This window comes from Talpa occidentalis, unplaced genomic scaffold, assembly GCF_014898055.3.
Source record: "Talpa occidentalis isolate TD23 unplaced genomic scaffold, MPIMG_talOcc4v2.1 talOcc4.10, whole genome shotgun sequence".
Lineage (NCBI taxonomy): Eukaryota > Metazoa > Chordata > Mammalia > Eulipotyphla > Talpidae > Talpa > Talpa occidentalis.
Window position 1 is genome coordinate 51015911 of NW_023600993.1, and position 22880 is coordinate 51038790.

The 22880-nt window shown below is 39.2% G+C and overlaps 1 protein-coding gene across 1 annotated transcript in view; it reads left to right on the top strand.

Moving 5' to 3' along the window:
• Nucleotides 1–22880, top strand: part of FRMD4B (FERM domain containing 4B) — a 179373-nt gene that overhangs the window by 133826 nt on the left and 22667 nt on the right. Inside the window, exons 8-10 of the mRNA XM_054691932.1 lie at nucleotides 124–181; nucleotides 1594–1680; nucleotides 21064–21140. Coding sequence (XP_054547907.1) covers nucleotides 124–181; nucleotides 1594–1680; nucleotides 21064–21140 — 222 coding nt within the window. The remainder of the gene's footprint in view (nucleotides 1–123; nucleotides 182–1593; nucleotides 1681–21063; nucleotides 21141–22880) is intronic.

The following is a 22880-nucleotide window of genomic DNA, read 5'->3' on the forward strand; positions in this document are numbered from 1 at the left end:
GTGACATTAAGTATGGTTATAATGAGGAAAGCAGATACAAACTGTGCTTCTTTTAATCAGTTTCCCAATAAGATCCTCTGATTATTTTAATAAGCAGTTATACTATATATTCATTTTCCATAGGTACATGAAAATAGTAGAAGCTCTACCGACTTACGGAGTTCACTATTATGCAGTAAAGGTAAAATAATTTTACATGACAGAGCTTTCATAATGCCCATTTTATTTATGAGATTTATTTTATGAGAATACTGAACAATACCAAGGTCCTAAAATCAGATTCAGTCAATATACATATATATGTAAAACATCTCTGGAACTTTCAGCATTTAGAATTGTATTGATTGCCTCAAAAAATAGTATCTTTTCATTTTTAGCAAGTTATAAAGCACATTATTTTTAATAAATATTTGCTACATTCATATGCTTTCCCAAAGCCTCTATTAGTCCTCAGATATTCAGATGGTTCTCTTTTGGTACACCTATTCCTTTAGCTCTTTTTGCTCATTGTTCTCTTTTCTAATGTTCACTTTGCTTATGCTACCAAATCTTCATTAATAATGCCTTTGCATGAATCATGCAGCCTCCAATGTCGCTTTCAACACTTTTGGTAATCCTCAAATTTTTGCAGGATTTGCAGTACCACTTTTCAGTCAGTATGTTTTAGATTTTTGTAGTACTTTTAGATGTTTATAAAGCATGAGAGATTGGCTAAGAAATATTTTGATATGCTGAGAAGAAATAAAGCATGTGTGAAGAAGGGAGTGTTATCTGAAAGAGGAAATATTTCAAAATTGATTGATCTTGAGTGACTTTTCAAGTTATGACAATATTTTCAACCCAAAATGGTGAGGAATTGGATAATAAATACTTGTATAAGAGAATATTCTAAACTAAAAACTCATGCCAATTCAACTTGAATTTCTATTGATTCTAAATTTGTTTGCATATGGGTGTATGTATAAGCCTAAATTTTTCCTAAGTCAATACATCATTTGCTTTGGCAAAACCTAAAAGACAAATTTATGAAAAAAAATCCTTTCCTCCCTATGTAAGTCTCAAAGTGGTTGCTTAAATATCTTATCATTGAACCATACAGTTCTATAAAAGGGTTTTTCAGTTTTTCCCATGTTCGTTGATAAGTGTATTATAAACATCAAGATTAGAACCACTGTTCTCATCTTTGTAATTCTTTGGAAACTTCCCTGACCTTTATAACTGGTTACTAATTGAGAGAACAAAGAACTTTTTTTTTCTATTTTTTTTAATTGGTAACTGGCTTTAGACTGGATTAATTCTTAGTTGAAGTGCTTACATTTTCTTTCTTCTTGCCAAGTGTTTAATCAAAACAGTAATACTTCATTCTTTTGATGCTATTAATAATATTGGTCTATTTTGACTTATATGTCTTAGTTGAAGACACACTAGGAAGGCATTTTAATAACAAGTTAGTTTTTTGACTAGTGTTTTATTTACCAAGACACTTTATTTTGACTTGCAAATATTTGTTAAGGGATGAAATTGGTAAATATTTCTTCACCTCTGGAAGACTTAACATTTAGGTCTTGGTTCTCATGCCTTTCTATCTTCTAGGATAAACAAGGACTTCCTTGGTGGCTTGGAATCAGCTATAAAGGAATTGGCCAGTACGATTTACAAGATAAAGTGAAACCTCGGAAAGTAAGTAGAAATCATTTCAGATTTATGAGAACCCTGAGCTGTTCAGGAGTTGGCAACACCACTTTAAGGGACACTACACCAGACATTCTTAGGCAAAGAATTTTGGCTAGTGAATCCATGAGTTCAGAAAAGACTCAGGTCAAGTGAAAAATACTTACATACATAATTTATGTACCAATTTGCAAGTAATTCCACATCTGACATGTCTGATTATTCTAAGGAAATAAAGTTATGTGCAAAATTTTAACTATAAGGATGTTAATCACAACATAGTTTACAAATGCATACCATTAGGTTTTTATTTTAATTTAGTATGAACATGATGATGCCATTTATTTATAAATATTTTATATATTGTAAATATTGTATATATTTATCGGATAAATATATACATACATATTTCCACTGGATGAGTAAGTAGATGAGCAAATTATAAAGATATAAGCCAAAATTTTTGACTCTGGTTATCTCTCAGTGGTACAGTTAAGAGTAATCTTCTTTCTGTTACTGCTACTATTTTTACTAATCTTTGTTTCATAATTTTCTGCACTAACATGTCTGTTTTTGTAAAGAAAACTAAGTTTTGTGCTATTTATTCAAGGGTTACACTCTATTTGTGCTTGGACTCTCCAGAGTTGACATGTTACATAATTTAAAAGCTGAAATTTGGTTAGGAGGCTGTTTCTGACCCAAGCACAAGGGCACAATACTTTGTTACCTTTGTAAGAACTGATGAGTCCATACAGATAACCATCCAGCTCCCCAACCTACTCAGTGTTATCGTCACCATAAAGGCTGACTCACGCTGCCCCAGTTGGTTTTGCCACCTTCCTCCCTGTGTGCTACTGCCTGATTATCAGTGGGAGTCACAACACTGGAACACTGGCCTGTAATAACAGACCACGGTCAGGCTGCCTGCCTTATCACACCCCGACATCGACATCGCAGCCTTAAATAATTCCTATCACTTCCATCTGTCTCTTGCGCTAATACATATTAGAAAACCAACCATATTCTTCATAAAGCAGCCAGATAATCATACCACAGTGCTCTCCATCTTGTAAATGTTCTTCCAGCTTCAAACAATGCTCACAAAACTCCTTTGAGTTAAGAAAATAAGTGAAGCTTCCCATTCATTCTGATTTATTATCACGAAGCTGACACAGACAATACAAAAGGGTGGCCCAGAGCAAACCATAGGTCCTTCTACTGCCAGTCCAGCTGTCTTGGATCACACTAGCTGGACATTGAGGTTTCTCTTTAGACAGTATCAATTAAAAATAACGAAGCAACATTTAACATTAACATCATTCTCTCGGAGAAGGATAACATAACTACATAATTACCATTTTGTCTCCTTAAGTTCCCTGTGACCAAGTGAATTGAAATAGAATTATTTGAAATAGAAATACTTAATTTCCAGGAGAAATATGAGTAAAATGGTTTGCACTTGAATATTTGCTTATAAGGGCAGATTTCTAATAATGTTAGAAATAATGGACATATGGTTTTTTCAGTTGTCAAAATCGTTTTTAGTTGTAATGATTTATTGTAAATTTTTACCAAAAGTAGCAAGTACTCATTGTAAAAACAAATCAAAAAGCAAAAGTTACAGAAATGTCAATTAGAGCAGAAGTCCTTTTGCAGCTACCTTTCCTCCCTTCTGATAACCACTGTCAAGAGTATGATACTGGGCCTTCCTGGTGGCCTAAGGGTTAAGTCTCAGCATTTGATCCTAACCAGGGAGCTAACCCACATGTGGCCCAGCAGACCTCTCCTGTCTTGCATGCTTCTCCCCTTAGCAGTGCATTTCAGTAAATCCACCTACTCTGCTCCCCATTCTGGCTGTGGTGAATCCTGTCACCTCACATACCTCTGGCTTACACCCCAGTTCTTCTACACACAAGTAAATAAAATCTTTTTTTAGAAAAAGAGTGTGATACTGATTCATTTAGACTTTGTCAGTACTAAATCTCACTATCACACTGTCCCATACTGTGTCATAGAAAACTATGATCTATTTTATTTTCTTAAGACAGAACACACATATGTTAACATCCTTTTAGTAATTTGTTTCTCTCCTGCAATTTACTTTAAGAAATCACATTCAGGGGCAGGATGTTTTTTCTGAGTCTTACATAGAAAAAAAAAAAAACTGTGACTCACATAAGTAATTTCTGAGTTAAGGTGGCTAGATAAAATTGAAATTCTGATAGAATGTAAATACATCTACTTAAAACAAGTAGATGGCTTTCTCCCAAAGTACTGGTGAATTAAAATCTGCATAGTATATATTGCTAATTTCCTCTCAGTTGTTCATGAGGCACAAGTCTTTCTTTACATTCACAGTTTCCTAAAAAGTGGCAAATATTGTTTAACACTGATTATAATCAGGTTTGCTTATTCACTCCAGCTTCTAGACAAAGCTCAAAAGTCACTTTCTTTTTTTCATTTACAGAGTTTTTCTATTTCATTTTCAAGACATGCCATTTAATTAAAAAAGAGCCATAAACAGACCATCTTGTATTTTCACTGTCAGCCTGGTCCTTCTTGGTTATTTTTGCAGGTGGCCACTCTGTACCACTGTTTGCCTACCCTTTCTTCTTCTGTTAAATCTAGCAATGGATTTTGCTTCTGTATCTTTATTTTTCCATATCCAAACAACTTGAGGGTTTAATTGGAGGGAGGATGTTCTATAATTCCCTGTCCTGACCCAGTTGGCATAAATGAAAGACTGCATAGTTCAAAAGACCATGAATATTAACTTAGAAAGGAGGATCATGCTTCTGCTGTTTACATAAATCTGTGCAGGCAGCAAGTTACTGGCAACCTGGCAGGAAAGGTCAAATTGGCAAACTCCAGTGAAATAAAATCTGGAATGAAAGGCCATATAGATGTTCATCCTTTTGAACCACATGCCTTCTGTGTTATAATTATGTGGCTTTAAAACAGACCAGAAGGAGGAAGATTTGCCAATGATAAGAGACTGATGCCAAAAGGCTGTTTTGATAAGGGATTGGTCCAAGATCCACCAACTGAGGTGTCTCCTTGCCGCATAATGTCTATTGGTCATAACCTGTGATTGTGGGGAATGTTAAATGCAGTGCTCCTAGGATGCCCAGCTAATACTCTTCATGTGTTTTGGCTATAAAACATTTACTGTCATGAGGGCCAGGTAGTTTTCAATTACGTGGTATAATAATGCAGAGCAAGTGTTTCGAAAGTAGCCCAAACACTGATGTTTGTTTGCTGTATGCTCTTGGGTATACTGTTTATTCTCTCTCTAAACTGTTTCCTCATCCTCACAATGGCAATGCCACAGCTGCATAAGGCATTTGTATGAGTTAATTGAGATTGCATTTAACATTGTGTCTGATACATTATCATCACTGGTATTTGTTCATTGGTAGTGAGGGGGAGGGATGACAAAGAAGGATGTGAGAAATATTCTTGGATCACTGCTGAGTTAGAAGATGACCCAAAATTGCTACAAACCCATAACCTTAATGTTCCATCTAAGAATCCACACTCGAATTTTCTGTTTTCAAAGACTAGCAAGCTCTCTGCCTTTCCAAATTCATTAGCAATAATGGTCTAAATCATGATGAAAATTAAGAGAAGAATTTTAAATTCTGAGTTACAATGCACAAAAGTTGAAAGTATTAAAAATTCATATCAAAGGCAGGTTTTAATTCCTTCTTTTGTGAATGAAATGAGTCATTGCAAACTCTTATGGAATGTGAAAACATACCAGAAAACAACTTCATTTCAAATCAGGCCATTTAACTTAAAAACTTTGAAGTTTTGCTTTTAAAAGAACTTGCAAACTTGTGTTTCCTCAAAGTTTTTTAGTTGATTTGGCATTTTGAGGGAAAATTACTGTTTTTCACAAAGAAGTAGCTAATGGGTCAGAGACTGAGGCAAGTATGGTAAATCATGACTGATTTGTACCCCCTGGCAAGATATTTCCCCTGGGAAAACCAGAACCTGTCCAGATGATAGAAATAAAATGGCATGCTACTTGGTATGATAGGCAGGTCGTAATGGATAAAGTTCCTTTCAAGATTGGTATCTTCCTATATTATGTAACAGGCTAAGAAAGTCTTATGATGCTCACCGTCACCCCAGGGCTTCCTACAGTAGGTCTTAGCCTTTGGTTAACTGAACTTTTTTTTAACTATTGCCATTCCAAATGCCTAGAGCCAGATGAATTAAGTCACTAGCACAAGAGTCTTCCTGTTCCTTTGTCATAAAAGTGTAGGGTTTATTTATTTTTTAAGATTTATTTATTTATGCGTATAAGAACTAGGGTGCAGGCCAGAGGTACAGAGGGTGAGAAGACAGAGTGGGGAGCAGAACAGGCAGATCTACTGAAATACATTGCTGAGGGCAGCAGTGGGTGAGACAGGAGAGGCTGCTGTGCCATGTGGGTTAGCTCCCTTGCCAGGGATTGAACTCATGTGACAGTGGCTCGCAACAGCTTGATAGCACTGTGTCTTTAACCCCTGAGCCACCAGGGAGGCCCGGGTTCATTTAATTTAAACACAGTGACTTATTTTCAAAATACATCTTCTCAATCATTTCAGACTCTGCTTGCTTTTTCCACAACTGCCACAGCATCATGGACCTCAATTAAGATGTTACTTTTCTCTAACACTAACTGCTTAAATGCTAGATGAGGTTAATTGTAGGTGCAGAGATCATGTGCTGTCCAGTCCTACATTCTACGTCAATACAAAATACAAAATGTGGTATGGAAGAAAAATTGAATTACAAAATGTCAACCTCTCCGGAGACTGGCCCATCCTGTTTGTAAAGTGTGTAATTAAGCTTCAACCACACCAATAATCAATCTGATTGTTAAACCTTTCCATCGAGTCAGTGGGAAGAGAGCTCAAATTCTTTACCATGGATTTGAAATAAAACCAACTCTGTGCTCCTGCTTACCTCCTGGCCTAGGGCTGTCACTCAGGTTTCCTGGGTTTTTATTTTCTCAGCTATTAAATTCAAATAATTCTACCTACCACAACAGATCATCATGAGGACTCAATGAGTTCATGATTAGCTGAGTAGATATTTGTCCTTCACACCATATTCTAATTTATAGAAAGTGCATTGGATGGTGTCAGCATATCTATATCCTCCTATAGTTAATCACAATTAGAATTGCAAGCATGTCTAAGACAAGGCACTCTCAGGGAAATACTTGGGCATTGGTGAGTCTCCATTTCAAAACCAGGAGGCAGAGGAAAGCGTCCAATGCAAGCAGCCTAGTCACTCATAAAGTCACTAAGTCTAATTGCAAAGGGAGCTGCAAAGTGTCTCTCTAGGTGAGCGATCATGTGTAAAGCTATAACTGGAGGTGTTCTGTGACTAAACGGAAGGAGGAAAAAGAGATCTTGGGGGTGATAAGTAGTTCCTGTCATCCTGTCTTTGTTTTCTTTGAAGTGTTTAGGGGAATGGCCGTGAGAAATAAACACATAAGCAAAAGACGTAAAGACATAATTATAAGTTCTGAACAGTCTCTGATAGAAAAAAAAAAAATGGAAAGACAGTAATGAGATGGGTGGGGAACATTCAGTGTATTCAGGGAAAGCCTCTGTGAGATAGGCGACATGACATTTAGCTGAGACCTGACCAGTCAGTAGGACTCAGGCTTATGAAGAATGGGGATGGCATGTTCAAATCTGAGACAAGTGTATGGTGATAGGCAAGTGGTAAGCACATTATAAAAATGGAGACGAGACAATGGCTAAAGTTTCAAGAGTAAGATTGTTCACTGTAGAAACTGACAATGCTATTTGAAGAAGAAAAAATCACTGCTAACTAGGTAAAGAGAACCAGAGGTTCATTAGTCAGTCTATTACTTTATCTTTCTAGGCATTTACCAAATGGCTGAATTGTTGGCACAATATAGAAAAGTGAAATAATGCTCTCTCATAGGACTGACTATTCCAAATGCAGAGAAAAATACTTAACATATAAAGAAAGCTTTGTGAAAAATGGTTCTAGGAAGGTCATACACAATAAAGATTTCTTCAATATATACTCATGATTGAAGACTGGTATGGTTCAAATTCATCCTTCAGGAACAAATTTTCAACAATCAAGTGCAGTGTACCCAATTTTATATTTTTCAATAAAAAAGAATTGCTTGAGGGCCTCCCTGGTGGCACAGGTGGTTGAGCGCTGTACTGTGAAGCTGTCCGCAGCCTCTGCAGTGCGGGTTCGATCCCAGTCAGCCAGCGAGAAGCCCACGTGGCGAGCAGACCTTTCCTGTCTCACACGCTGCTCCCCTCGGCAGTATATTTTGTCAGTCTGCCTGTTCTGTTCCCTGCTCCATCTCTGGTGAATCCTCTCACCCTCCCGTGCATCTGACCTGTACCCCGGTTCTTGTATAAATAAATAAATCTTGAAAAAAAAAAAAAAAGAATTGATTGAACCTGGTTCTGTTTGCAAGCGCCCTCAGCAGGGACTTTATATTCTTTTTTTTTTTTTTTCAAGATTTATTTATTTATATAAGCACTGGGTACAGTCAGAAGAGCGGGAGGGTGAGAGAATTCACCAGAGCCAGAGAGGAAAACAGAACAGGCAGACTGACGAGGTACACTGCTGAGGGGAGCAGCGGGCGGTAGGAGAGGTCTGCGCGCCATGTGAGACCCTTACCCAGGGGCCGGGGATTGAACCAGTGCTGAAGAGGCTGCGGGCAGCTTTGCAACCCAGCACTCAACCGCTGCGCCACCAGGGAGATCCAGGGACTTTATATTCTTGATGTCATTTAAGGAAAAAGTCACAATCCAAGTCATCAAAGTCCCAACAATCCTTTTGGAAAGCAACAATTATATTCAAAATTAGAGATTTTATTGAAAAATATTTAGTAACCAGACTAGGAAACCACCTCCAAGAAGACATGCTAGTTGATCCCAAAGAACTATCCAGGTACCTCTGAGCAGCAGGTCAGCCCTGGTTGCACCAAATACATGTGAGTGAGATGACCGCTTCTTAAATTGGTCACATTTTTGTATTATGTATTTCCTGATACTTAGAATTTCTTATCTAAACTTCAAAATTACTCAGAATGCTTTACTCCTTACATTTAAGGACTTCATTATTTTTGTGTGGAAGGTTTTGACATCACATCTGAAAAAGTAATTTCACTCCCATTTGGGTATATCATGAAATTTCAGTTCAGCACACCTGGGCCTCTTTAACAGGGCCTCTTTTAATCTGCTGTGCTGTTCAAAGTCTCTCTCATAGGTAATATTTGCATTTAGAAAACAATCTGAGCAACTGCTTTTTCCTTAAGGCATTACCAAGTTGAAAGAAATAGAACTCCAATATCCATTATTTTACAGCAAAAATTTTATCTTCTTCATCAACACATGTCACCCACCAAGACCTAAGTATTACCAAATACTTTCCTTTAAGTTTCTCAGTTTTTGCACTGTTGACACTTGAGGTGAGATCATCCTCTGTTTTGGGACTGTCTTGAATCCAGTATGATTCAAGGCTGTACCCCCAGCCTCTACCCACAAGTCCCAGTAGCACCCTGCCCACCTGTGTTATAACCAGAAATGTCTCCAAACTATGCCATACATCCTGGGACTGTGTGTGAGACCTGGTGAATAGTCATGCTTGGTTGAGAACCACTAATCTAAGAGCTTTTCTTGCAAATGGCTGCCTTAATCACTGTTGGGTTTTTTTTTTTTTTTTAAATCTTAAATTTTATTTTTATATTCCCCCATACAGTTGCAAACGCCCCATTCTGACCCCAATCCTTCCCCTCCCGCCCCCCACCCCCCAAAAAGTGTCTCTGGTTCATAGTTTTTGGTTGATTTTGATTTTCACTTTCTTATATTCATTTTCCTGGTCCCTTATTTAAGTTTTCTAGATTCCTGCTATGAGTGAGACCATCCGGTATTTTTCTTTTTCTTTTTGGCTTATTTCGCTGAGCATGATCCCTTCCAGCGCCATCCATGTTGCTGCAAATTGCATGTGTTTATCTTTTTTGAATGCTGAGTAATATTCCATGGTATATATGTACCACATCTTCTTGATCCAGTCATCTACTTTTGGGCATTTGGGTTGTTTCCAAAGCTTAGCTATTGTAAACAGTGCTGCTATAAACATAGGGGTGCAGGTGCTCTTTGGAATTGATGTTTCTGTGTCCTTTGGGTAAATACCTAGGAGTGGAATTGCTGGATCATATGGAAGCTCTATGTTTAGTAGGTCCAGAAATCTCCACACAGCTCTCCATAGTGGTTGGACCAGTTTGCACTCCCACCAACAGTGCAGAAGAGTTCCTTTTTCTCCACATCCTCGCCAACATTTGTTGTTGCTAGTTTTTTTAATATGTGCCATTCTCACTGGTGTGAGATGGTATCTCATGGTAGTTTTGATTTGCATTTCCCTGATTGCAAGTGATGTTGAACATTTTTTCATATGTCTGTTGGCCATTTGCATTTCCTCTTCAGAGAAGTTTCTTTTTAGCTCTTCTGCCCATTTTTTGACTGGATTATTTTCTTTGTTGTTGCTGAGTCTCATCAGCTCTTTGCAGATTTTTGTGATCAGTCCTTTATCATTAGTGTTGGGTGCAAAAATGTTCTCCCAGTTGGTGGGGTTTCTCTTTGTTTTTGTTATTGTCTCTTTTGCTGTGCAGAAGCTCTTTAATTTGATGTAGTCCCAGCTGTTTATCTTTGTCTTCACTATCACTGCTTTGGGTGATGTGTCTGTAAAGATGTCTTTGATGTGCAAATCCCGTAGTGTTTCACCTATATTTCCTTCTATGTATTTTATGGTTTCAGGTCTTATGTCTAGTTCTTTAATCCATTTTGAGTTGATTTTTGTGTATGGTGTGAGGTAGTGGTCAAGCTTCATTCTTTTGCATGTAGCGACCCAGTTTTCCCAGCACCATTTATTGAACAAACTTTCTTTGCTCCAATGCATAGTCTTTGCTCCTTTGTCAAAGATTAGTTGACCATAAATCTGTGGGTTTATTTCTGGATTTTCTATTCGATTCCATTGGTCTGTATGTCTGTTCTTGTTCCAATACCATGCAGTTTTGATGATTATGGCTTTGTAGTATAGTTTGAAGTCTGGGAGTTTGATGCCTCCATTCCCTTCTTTTTTTTTCAGTAGAGCTTTGGCTATTCGGGGTTTTTGGTGATTCCATATGAATTTCATCAATAATTGTTCTATTTGTTTGAAGAATGCCATTGAGATTTTGATTGGAATAGCATTGAATCTGTATATTGCTTTTGGTAGGATGGCCATTTTAATAATGTTTATTCTTCCAATCCATGAGCAGGGGATGTCTTTCCATTTCTTTGTGTCTTCTTCTATTTCTTTTAACAGTGTTTTATAGTTTTCTTTGTATAGGTCCTTTACCTCTTTTGTTAGATTTATTCCCAAATATTTGATTTTTTTTGTTTCAATAATAAAAGGGGTGGTTTTTTTGATTTCTTCTTCTTCAGATTTATTGTTTGTGTATAGGAAGGCTACTGACTTTTGCGTGTTGATTTTGTATCCTGCCACTTTACTGAACTGACTGATGAGTTGAATTAGTTTTTCTGTGGAGATTTTGGGGTTCTCTATGTATATTATCATATCATCTGCAAATAGTGATAGTTTGACTTCTTCTTTTCCTATTTGGATTCCTTGGATGTCTTTCTCTTGTCTTATTGCTCTGGCTAGGACTTCCAGTATTATATTGAAAAGCAGTGGTGAGAGTGGACATCCTTGTCTTGTTCCAGATCTTAATGGAATTGCTTTCAGCTTTTCACCATTGAGAATGATACTGGCTGTTGGCTTGTCATAGATGGCCTTTATGATGTTGAGGTATGTTCCTTGTATCCCAAGAATTTCAAGGGCTTTTATCATGAATGGGTGTTGCACTTTGTCGAAAGCTTTCTCAGCATCTATTGATATTATCATATGGTTTTTATATTTCTTTTTGTTGATGTGTTGGATAACATTGATTGATTTTCGGATGTTAAACCATCCTTGTGCCCCTGGAATGAATCCAACTTGGTCATGGTGAATTATCTTATGGATACATTGTTGGATTCTGATAGCTAAAATTTTATTGAGGATTTTTGCATCAGTGTTCATTAGGGAGATTGGCCTATAGTTTTCCTTTTTGTGTTGTCCTTATTCGGTTTTGGTATTAGTGTAATATTGGCTTCATAGAACGTGTTTGGTATTGTCCCTTCCTTCTCAATTTTTTGGAAGAGTTTGTGAAGGATAGGCACTAATTCATCTCTGAATGTTTGGTAGAATTCATTTGTAAATCCATCAGGTCCTGGGCTTTTGTTTTTGGGGAGGTTTTTGATTACCATTTCAATTTCGCTGCTTGTAATTGGTCTGTTTAGGTGTTCTATTTCTTCTTTATCTAGCTTTGGGTGATTGTAGAGTTGTAGGAATTTGTCCATCTCCTCTAGATTGTTGAACTTGTTTCCATATAACTGTTCATAGTAGTTACTGATTATTCTTTTGATTTCTGCTGTGTCCGTTGTGATTTCTCCTCTTTCATTTATGATCCTGTGTATTTGTGCTTTCTCCCTTTTTTCCTTTGTGAGCCTGGCTAGGGGTTTGTCTATTTTATTGATTTTTTCAAAGAACCAGCTCTTGGTTTCATTGATCTTTTGGATTGTTTTTTTAGTTTCAATTTCATTTATTTCTGCTTTGGTTTTTATTATTTCTTTTCTTCTACTGGATTTGGGGTTTTTTGTTGTTCTTTTTCTAGATCTTTGAGCTTCGAGATTAGGTTGTTTCTTTGAGTTCTTTCTTGTTTTTTGATGTGAGCTTCTATTGCTATATATTTTCCTCTTATTACTGCTTTTGCTGCATCCCATACATTTAGGATATTGGTGTCCTCCTTGTCATTCAATTCAAAGAATTTTTTAATTTCTTCTTTGATCTCCTCGTTAGTCCAGTGGTCTTCCAGTAGTGTGGCTTTTAATCTCCATGAGGTAGGATAGTTCCTTGCCTTCTTTTTATGATTTATTTCTAGTTTGATGCCTTCGTGGTCAGAAAAGATGGTTGGTATGATTTCAATCTTGGTGTATCTGTTGATGTTTGTCTTGTGCCCCAGTATGTGATCGATCCTGGAGAATGATCCGTGTGCGCTTGAGAAAAATGTGTACTCCGTTTTTTTTTGGGTTTAGTGTTCTATAGATGTCTGTTAAGCCCAAATGCTCTAGGTCCTTATTTAGAGCTTTAGTTTCTTTACTTATTTTTTGTCTTGTTGATCTATCCATTGTTGATAGTGGTGTGTTGAAGTCTCCCACTACGTATGTGTTTTCTCTGATGTCTGTTTTCAGAGAGGACAACAGTTGTCTGATATATTTTGGTGCTCTTTCGTTTGGTGAGTATATGTTAATGAGTGTTATTTCTTCTTGAAGTATTGTCCCCTTAATCATAATGTAGTGACCATTGGGGTCTCTTTTTATTTTTTTGAGTTTGAAGTCTGTTTTATCTGATATAAGTATAGCTGTTCCTGCTTTCTTTTTTGGCCCATTTGCTTGTAGGATTGTTTTCCATTCTTTGACTTTGAGCCTATTTTTATCTTTTGTAGCTAAATGTGTTTCCTGGAGACAGCAAAAGGTTGGGTTTTGTTTCTTAATCCAGGCTGCAACTCTGTGTCTTTTTATTGAAGAGTTTAGTCCATTTACATTTAGAGTTAATATTGATATGTTAGCATCTGTATTTGCCATTATGTTTGTCTTTCCTTTGATTTTATTTATTCTTTTAATAACTTTTTTTTTTTTTTTTTGGTCTTCTTTCGTTGTTATTCGTCCCTCTAAGGTTCTGGCTTTAGGATTCCTTGTAGTATTTTTTGGAGTGGGGGTTTATTCGTAATGAAATTCCGGAGTTTCTCTTTGTCTGGGAAGGTCCATATTCTTTCTTCATGGAGGAAAGAGAGCTTTGCGGGATAGAGTATTCTTGGTTGGCATCTGTTTTCTTGGAGTCTGTTGACTATGTCCCTCCACTCTCTCCTTGCCCGTAGTGTTTCTTCAGAGAAGTCTGATGTCAGCCTGATTGGTTTTCCTTTGAATGTTATCTGTTTCTTCCCTCTTGTCAGCTTCATTATTTTTTCCTTGTCCTGGATTCTTGGGAGCTTTACTATTATGTGTCTTGCTGTGTTTTTCCTTTCGTCGTGGAAGTTTGGTGTTCTTCTTGCTTCTTGTATATCAATTTTCAGCTCCTTCTTCGCATTTGGGAAGTTCTCTTCAATTATCTCCTGGAATATTTTCTCTGTTCCTACATCTCTCTCCTCTCCTTCTGGAATTCCTATAACTCTTATATTTCCTTTCCTCATGGAGTCAGATAGTTCTCGAAGTCTTTCTTCATTCTTTTTCCTTCGTACTTCTCTTTCCTTTTCTGTTTTGGTTCTTTTTATTTCTGTGTCTTCAAGAGAACTTATTCGTTCTTCCATTTCATCTATTCTGCTTTCCTTGCTTTTCCCGGAGTTCTTTAGTTCCTCCATTAATTCTTTGATCTCCTGCATTTCTTTTACTTCCCTCTTTAGGGACTCAATTTCATTCTTCTGACCATTGTTTTCCCTCTTTAGGGACTCAATTTCCTTCTTCTGATCTATCACTTTTTTAATCATGGCAATTTTAAATTCTCTTTCTGGAAGGCTCAGAAGTTCTTCCAAGTTGCTGTCGTTGCAATCTGGGGAGTGGTTTTCTTTTTGTGGTGTGCTTCTTTCCTGAGGAGTTGTTAGGTTGCGTGTGGTTCTTCTACTCCCTACTGTCTGTTTTCTAATTTGTCATATGCGTTGGGACACTGTGATGCTCGGACTGACTGGCATCTTGGGTGAACTTCTCCGCTCCCCTCTGGCTCTTCCAGGAGCCATCTCTGCCTTCTGGGGGAGCTTTCTGCTGGTTTTAGGCAGTTTTTACTGAAGAAATGTCCCTGTTCTCAAATGGCGAAGCGGGATGCAGTCCCTGCGCCTCCGGTTTCAGGCACACTCTTCTGCGCACCCGGTCTGCCCCGGACGTGGGTGCCTGCTCCCTCTGTGGGCTCAGACTGCTGGTCGTAAGGGGCCTGGCGTGGAATAACTTCCCGGCTGGCCACTGCAGAAGCCTTCTGCCCTTTTCAAGCAGTCTTAAGAAATTTCCTGTTCTATGGGGTGTTTGTGACTTTTTTTTTTCCTGGTCACTAGGTGGCGCCAGAGATCTCTCCTATTGTCCTTGGGGGGCTGTTTTTCGTCCCCCCCACCCCGTGGGACAGGGAACAGAGCGGGAATGGTAGGGTACACCTCAACAGCTTTGGGGTGCTGTGTCTGCCTTGTGCCCCACCGTCGTGGAGAACCCACGCCCCAAATTTTCGTGCCCCGGGTCTCAGTTCAAAGCCCTCAGTTCCAGGACGCGGGCTGTAGCCCAGTTCAGTGGCGCGGGAATGGCGCCTTTTGCACCGCTCCCGTGCCTGGGCGCCTGGTTCCTGCTCACTCAGGGAGGGACCTTCACCTCAGTGAGGACCTCCGCGCGTCTCCCCGCAAGCCTAGGTCGTCTCCCTGCAAGCCTAGGTCGCAGGCGCGGGGACCTGGGCAGCCGCGATTCCGGTCTGCACTTGCTTTTCAAGCTTGCGGAGCGCGCCGCGTTTCCACGCCAGCTTACCGGCAGCCCGGGCTGAGTGCGCGTCTCCCGGGGTCTTTGTTCTTCTCTAATGGCGCCCGGAGCCGTTCGCTCACCGCCGCGGCGAATCCTGCAGGGTTCGCCTCAGCTCCCGTTCACGGGGTGTGGTGGCTGCAATAGTTCCTTTCCACTCACAGTCCCGCTTGCTGCGTAGTTTGTTCTTGTTTGTTGTTTTGGTTTGTTGTTTCCCTCCTCTCTGCCGGTCGGAGAGTGCCGCCTCTGTGGGCGGGGGAGGGGAGCAGGGTTCTGCGCTTCCCTCCCTTCTGGTCCTCTTTTATGGCCACTTTCTTCTTCGGGTAGTTTGCTGGAGTCACCCGTTTATCTTCCGTGTCCCAGTTCTCACTGGGACCTGCCGCTTTTCCTCCCTATTAACTTTTTTTAATGGGAGATCTTACTCGCAGCGTCTCCTCGCCGCCATGTTGCTCCGCCCCCTTCACTGTTGGGTTCTTTATTCTCCCTTATGAGGTAGAAATAGGAATTACTCCTTGTTCTTTCTTTTTTTGTTAACATAACAAATATTTACAGAACATGCTTCCCAGGTGAGGAAGGCAGAATACTGTTCTGTGGCCAGGCCCTGAGGTATGGGAAGCCTGGCAGTACCTGAGTGTCAATTTCAGACCTGTCCCTATTTAACGTTGAGCCTTGGCACATTTGCATAAACTTCGCTCACCCTTAGTTTTCTCTTTTGTAAAAGAGGGCCAAAAGTAGTACATTCCCATAGTGTTATTGGGAAGATGCAATCTCAGCTGTATAAACATTAGGTGGATAGAAGGATGGCTGTTCCAATACAAGGTAGGTCAGTTTGATATTTTAAAAGTCCATAATCTATTGATAGCAAAATTCTGTTTTTGTGGTAGACCAGGAAGAAAAACAGATCCACTCGCTAGGTCATGTACACTAATAGTATATTCATTAAGTGCATTTTTTAAAAGATTTATTTATTCATATAAGAACCAGGGTACAGGCCAGATATGCAGGAGGATGAGAGGATTCACCAGAGACAGAGCGGGGAACAGAACAGGCAGACTGACAAAATACACTGCTGAGGGGAGCAGCGGGTGAGACAAGAGAGGTCTGCCTCACCATGTGGGTTTCTCCCCAGCCAGCCAGGATCAAACCCGTGCTGCAGACAGCTTCATAGAGCTGCGCTCAACTGCCTGCACCACCAGGGAGACCCTCATTAAGTGCATTTTTTAATGAAAAAACAATAAATGGACAATGAAGTGATTTATTTTGTGTCAGATTATAGTAGGGGATCTCCCTCTGAGTCACTAGCTAGTGTACAATCATACATACCAGCTCTGTCTAGCCCATATTTAGTCATTTCCAGGTGAATTTGCAGGTAAATGATTATAAGTACTTTTAAAAAATTAACAAGCTTCTTATTTCTTGGCCTTGACTAGTGTTAACCTTTGGGCGATGTCAGCTTTCAATTCATCAAGTTGAAAAAAAAAAGCAGTTTGATCCTTTCTATTCAAGGCTTTCCCTCAATGTGTGTGTTATGTGTGTGTGTGTGTCCCCAGACAGAAGAGAGCTTGCTGCATGAACTCTCCCTTTGGGCATGCCCTTACCCTGCCCCTCCCTACTCATCTGTGACCTCCATGATATAGCAACACTAAACAGATTTCCTACCTAGAGGGTGTATCAGGAAACCACCAATGACATCAGTAAAAACACAGCAGTTTTACAGAGCCTGAAACTCACAGAATTGGAAACCTGAGTGACACAGATGTGTCAACAGTATAACCTAGCTATTCCTGTCAGTGGAAAGACAGATGTGAGAATCTGATAAGTGTTGCTAGTTCTAGTTTTGCTATTAACTGGCTGTCCTCCATCTTCACAAAGATACAATGAAATTAGGGAACTGGATTGAATAAGTAGCTTTATCACTTACTGAATGTTGGTGCTGAGCCAGGCACCAGGCTAAATGCTTTATAAACAAAGTGCCAGGGAACCTTTCCTAAAAACCACGAGGCAGGCATTGTTAGTCTCATACTATAGATGAGGAAACTTGCTTAGATGTTTTTCTATGTCAGTTTTTAAATATTTGACACTTTCCTAAGAAGGAATCGGTGACCTGAGGATACATTCTCTTCCTGTTGTAGTTTTTTGATTATCTGTTTGTTAATATCGCTGTTTATATTGTTCCTCTTTTACTTTTTCTATTTTATCTATATTTATGTATTTATTGTGCAATATCAAAGTTAATCCCAGCTCCTCTTTTATCTGTTACAGTCTACTTTCATCATCTGATGCTAACGGGCACAGCTAATCATTCTAGATGAGTGTAGCATAGAAAGAAATCTGGAAGTCCTAACTTAAGTTTTATTTTTGCCCTGCAAGTATTTCCTTTCATTACTAACACCATAGATTATAAAAGCAATACAATTTCAGCTTGTAGTTTCTAGTGAGTACCACATAAACAACCATAAATTCTAATTAATGATTATTATGCTTATTTAACAAGCATTATAGAAAGCAGCCCAGTTTCATACTCAATTCTGTATTGCAAATAAACTCCCCTTGTCCCTTTTTTTAATCTCTAAGTATGGGAATTTTAACTTGAGCATATTTTTTTCTGTTTTAACATGAGAATTCAAATGTGCTTGTGTATTGCAACCAGCTAGTAACCATACATCTAGGGTGTCATATACTAAAATAGTCCTATCCTATGTGGGCACTAATGTTCTACACGTAATAGAAAAGGTGAAGCATACTTTGCTACCTTCTACCTTCCTTTGAACTTTGATTTTTTTCCCCTCGAATACATAAGGTTTTCCTTCACCTCTAAATCATCAGGGGATATAGACCATTCTTTGTCACATAATAGACCATTTCTGTAATGTAGAGTCCCCAGCAAGTCAGGGAAGCCTGGTAAGTTGTTTCTTTGGCCAATTTCCTCTTCTCTTTCCATTGGCTCTGCCTGATTTTGACCATAGGAAGGCCTCCTATTTATCCTTTAAGGAAAACACTGGCAAAAGGGAAGGAAATGAAGATTGGTGAGTTACCTGCTGTGTGCCAACTTCTCTCCTAGGCTTGTGGCATGAGCAACATTTAGTAAATGAAGTCACTTCAACTCAGCTCCATTGCCATTTTCAAAGCTTAATCCTGACACTCTGAGATCAAAAACATCAAAATAATTTGAAAGCACAATAGAACAATGATTTCAGAATTTCCACAAGAAAAATTAGCTTGTTTTCCAGTCACCACCTAAATCAAAAGCCACTGCAATTATAAGTATTTTCCTAGCAACTTCAAACATTGATAAGAGTCAAAATGATAATGCTTGAAATGTCTGAAATAGGCACAAATGGTTAGGAGATAGAAATCTCACTCTGCATAAAATAGATCTACGTATGTGCATTTTATATACACATCTATTAATGTTAATTTTGGGGAGTACCAAGAATATGACAACATCTGCATCACCACTTAAATTAACAATTACCATTAATTTTATCACATTTTATCACAATTTTATCACATTTACTTCATCCTGTTTTCATTAATAAAAGAAACTATCACCAGTAATGTTAAAGTTTTCTGTGCCACTCGCCCTTCATGCATTTACCATCCCTATCCTAGAAACAACCACTATCATGAATTTTGTTCAATTTCAGTTCAGTTTCCTACTATTACAGGTACATATTTGGAATCACATTTTGCACCAACTTTTATGATCTCGGGGGAAAATGATTTTGCCTTGCAGACTAAAAAACGCCACCTCAGTCCCATAACTTCTTTTGCAAGCCCAGTTGCCATCCAGTTAAGCACATTGAAATAATGTGCTTAAAGAAACTAAGGCAGGGTTTTTGCTTGCCCGGAGTAGGTTTGCTCTTAATGCAGCCCAAGCTGAAATGAGGCAAAGCGCTAGTGTTTCATGTTTGTAAGTGATAAGAGGAGGAGGTGGTGACTTTCAGAGATCATGTTTCAAGTTCAGCCCTGGTTTTTATGTGTGTGGGAATGGACGCAAAGGAAAACACAGCTGAGCTGCATTGTGGCTCTTCCTGTAGAACCTGTTCGCAGCCAGGGTGAGTAAACCAGGGTCTAGAAATGTCTCCTTCGGGCAGGCGGCCTCCAGTGAAATTTGCCTGGATTCAAAGCAACTTACTTCCCAGGAAGTATCTGAATCCACACGTTTAAAAAACATGTCTCTCTTATGGGAAAATCTGCTAGTGTGATCTTTGCTCTCCGTTCTCTGATGGGAGGAAGGCGTGAACTGGGAGGTGTCACTGTATAGAGTTGCTGATGTCAGTAGTGTGTCAGACGTGGGAGGTTCGGTTTGTGAAACTGAGTTACACCTCAGTGTCTTATGAAACTCAGTTCAGAAGTCACTGGAGCTGCTGTCTGGGAATGGGGAGATAGAAAGATCCGTGGGGTTTTCCCTCATATTTCTGTCCCACTTTTGGAACCTCTGGATTATAAGGAATAAAAGCCTCAAGTCTGCAGACATTTTAGGAAATTGGTATGTAACTTTCAGCCTTCACTAACTCCCTGCCAACCTGTGTCTAGTATTGTAGTTACAGGTGACCCTTCAGACCACGAAGGAGTATGTTCTTAGTGTGTGCTGGTTTTTTTTTTTGTGTGTGTGTGTTTTTTAAGTCTGTTTGGGGTTGGGAGTCCAGTTTGGATGCTTTTGTCTCCTAGCTGCCTGGGCACAGGTACTTTAACCTCTTGCTGTTTCTTTACATGAGGATTACATGTAAACCTGTAAACTCAAAACTCTTGGTGCCTGTACTTCAGGAAATGGTTTTTGCTGATTGTGCATTGCAGAGAAGTTATTATTTTGCCAATTAAAGTACCCTTTTAAGATTTTTTTGAACTTAATTTTAAAATCCAACCAACGTCTAATAATGGAATGAAATTGCTGTGCTGGTATTTCTCCAGTCATCACGACTAGGGACAGAGATGAGGAACTAAACTCTGAAGTCCAAGTGGAAAGGATAAGCAGAGACACAAGAGATTGGGAAAGAGCCCGGGAAACAGAAAAGCATACTCTTTTTTTTTTTTTTTTTTTTTTTTTTTTTTTTTTTTTTTACAAATTATTGTGTTTTCAAATGCGCTTTGCTGGGAAAGTTTGTTCCTCCCCCGAACTGGCAGATAACCCTGTGTACAGCATTAGAATGTCAGCATTAGGAATATAGAAGTTGGGTTTGGTTTACAAAAACTGGAGGCTCTAGCTCAGAAAGCAGAGGGCATCACTCCCATTCCACTGCTGCCGCCCAATTCCTGCTGCTACGTTTCTCCTGAATTTAGGGGAACTCTCGTTGCAACTTTGTATGAGGAAACTGGTGTCTCGGAGACTTACCCCTGTGTGGGGATCTGTTTTACTTTCACTTTGCATTCCTTTGAAATTAGTCTGTGTGCTTATTGTAACACCCTTTACATTATCTTTCCATTTAAATAAGAAGTCAACAGCTTTGATCAAAAGGTATGTGCTTACTGGAATCCACGCAGATTTTCTTATTAAGTTTTATTTCATTGAGTCAGAGGAAAAATAGTATGCATGATCTCCACAGTCACTGGTTTTATTGTTCAAGGAAGATTTATTGGTGAGGTGAGGATTACTGTCCAAAGAAATGAAATGAATTCAGGTCGTAGCTGATTTGTAAAAAGAATGTATCCCATACTCATACTTAATCTTAGTGTACCTTCTTGGTTATATGATTATTAAGCTGATATCTATATTGTGTAGAATTAATAATAATTAAATTGTGTGTTTTTTTCTTTTTTCCAAATTTAGTTATTTCAGTGGAAACAATTGGAGAACTTATATTTCCGTGAGAAAAAATTTGCTGTTGAAGTTCATGATCCACGGAGGTAAGAATCACAGCCTTTCTCTGTCTGTCTGGGTAACTATATGAATAATGCTGCTGTGAACTATTATTTTGTATGAACATGTGTATTCATTTCTCTTGGGTTTATAGCTTGGAGTGGAATTGCTGGGTCAACTGATAACTCTTTTTAACTCTTTGAGGAACTGCCAGTCTATTTTCCAAAGTGGCTACAACATTTTACATTCACAACAGCAGCCGATGTGATTATAGTTTCTCCAGTTCTTCCCTAATGCTTATTATTTTTAGTTGGTTTGTGTGTGTGTGTGTGTGTGTGTGTATTACTTACCCTATTCGTGTGTGACATGGAAGTTCATTTTTTTATAAAGATATACTTTTATTTGGGCCTCCCCGGTGGTGCAGCGGTTGAGCGCTGGGTTGCGAAGCTGCCCGCGGCCTCTGCGGCGCTGGTTCGATCCCCGGCTGCTCCCCAGCCACGAGAGGAGGGTCCCACATGGCGCGCAGAGAGGAGGGTCCCACATGGCGCGCAGAGAGGAGGGTCCCACATGACACGCAGACCTCTCCTTACGCCCGCTGCTCCCCTCAGCAGTGTACTTCGGTCCTTCTGCCTGCTCTGCTCCCCGCTCTGGCTCTGGTGAATTCTCTCACCCTCCCACGCTTCTGACTGTACCCAGTGCATGTATAAACAAAACAAACAAACAAACAAACAAACAAATAAATAAACAAAACATGCCTCTATAAAAAAAAAGATTTACTTTTATTTACATAAGAACTGGGGTACAGGCCAGTGGCACGGGAGGGTGAGAGGATTCACCAGAGACAGAGTAGCCAGCAGAACAGGTAGACTGACTGAAATACACTGCTGAGGGAAGCAGCGGGAGAGACAGGAGAGGTCTGCCGCGCCATGTGGGTATCTCCCTGGCCGTCCAGGAATCAAAGTCGCTCTGCAAAGGCTGTGGACAGCTTCACAGCGCTGCGCTCAACCCGCTGCGCCACCAGGGAGACCCCTGGAAGCTCATTTTAATTTTATGATGAAGATGGCTAAGCTTCTTTTTATGTGCTTATCGGCCATTTATAAATCTTCACTAGAGAAGTCTAGTCAGATCTTTTGTTCATTTTTAAGTTTGGTTGTCCTGCTCACTTTACTAAGGAATACTGCCCAAGTTATCAGTATGAATTGAAATCAGGATTGTAAGTTCTCCAAGCTCTGCCACGGAATTATCAGTGCTCAGGGCTGCTTTTCAGATACATTTATGGATGTTTGGAGGGATGGGAGAAACAGCTGTGATAAAAGATAACCTCAAGAATCAGCCAGATTCCTACAAAGAACATCTATATCCCTCCCCAGCCTCTGCTCCCACCCCGCACAGCTTCTCTCTGCCATCTCCCTTTTCTCTCTCTTAGCTCTCTCCTCCTCTCTCCATTCCTCCTCTTTTTATCTGATGCAGAAGCAGTCCTCTGAGCCAGTTTTGGGCCTGCAAAATTTTCAGACAATATCATTATGTTCATCCTCTGAGTGTCAGAACTGGTTGCTGACATGTCTTCACCTTGAAGAAGGTGTGACTGCCACAAGTTTTGGTCGCTTTGTCTTTATTTTATTTTATTTTATTTATTTATTTCAATTTTATTGCAGTATAATTGACATGTAGCATTATATAAGTTTAATGTGTACAGCATAATAACTTGTCTTACATTTATTGTGAAATAATTGCCACATGTTTAATTAATCTCCATCTCTCATATGGACACAAAATAAAATTAGCAA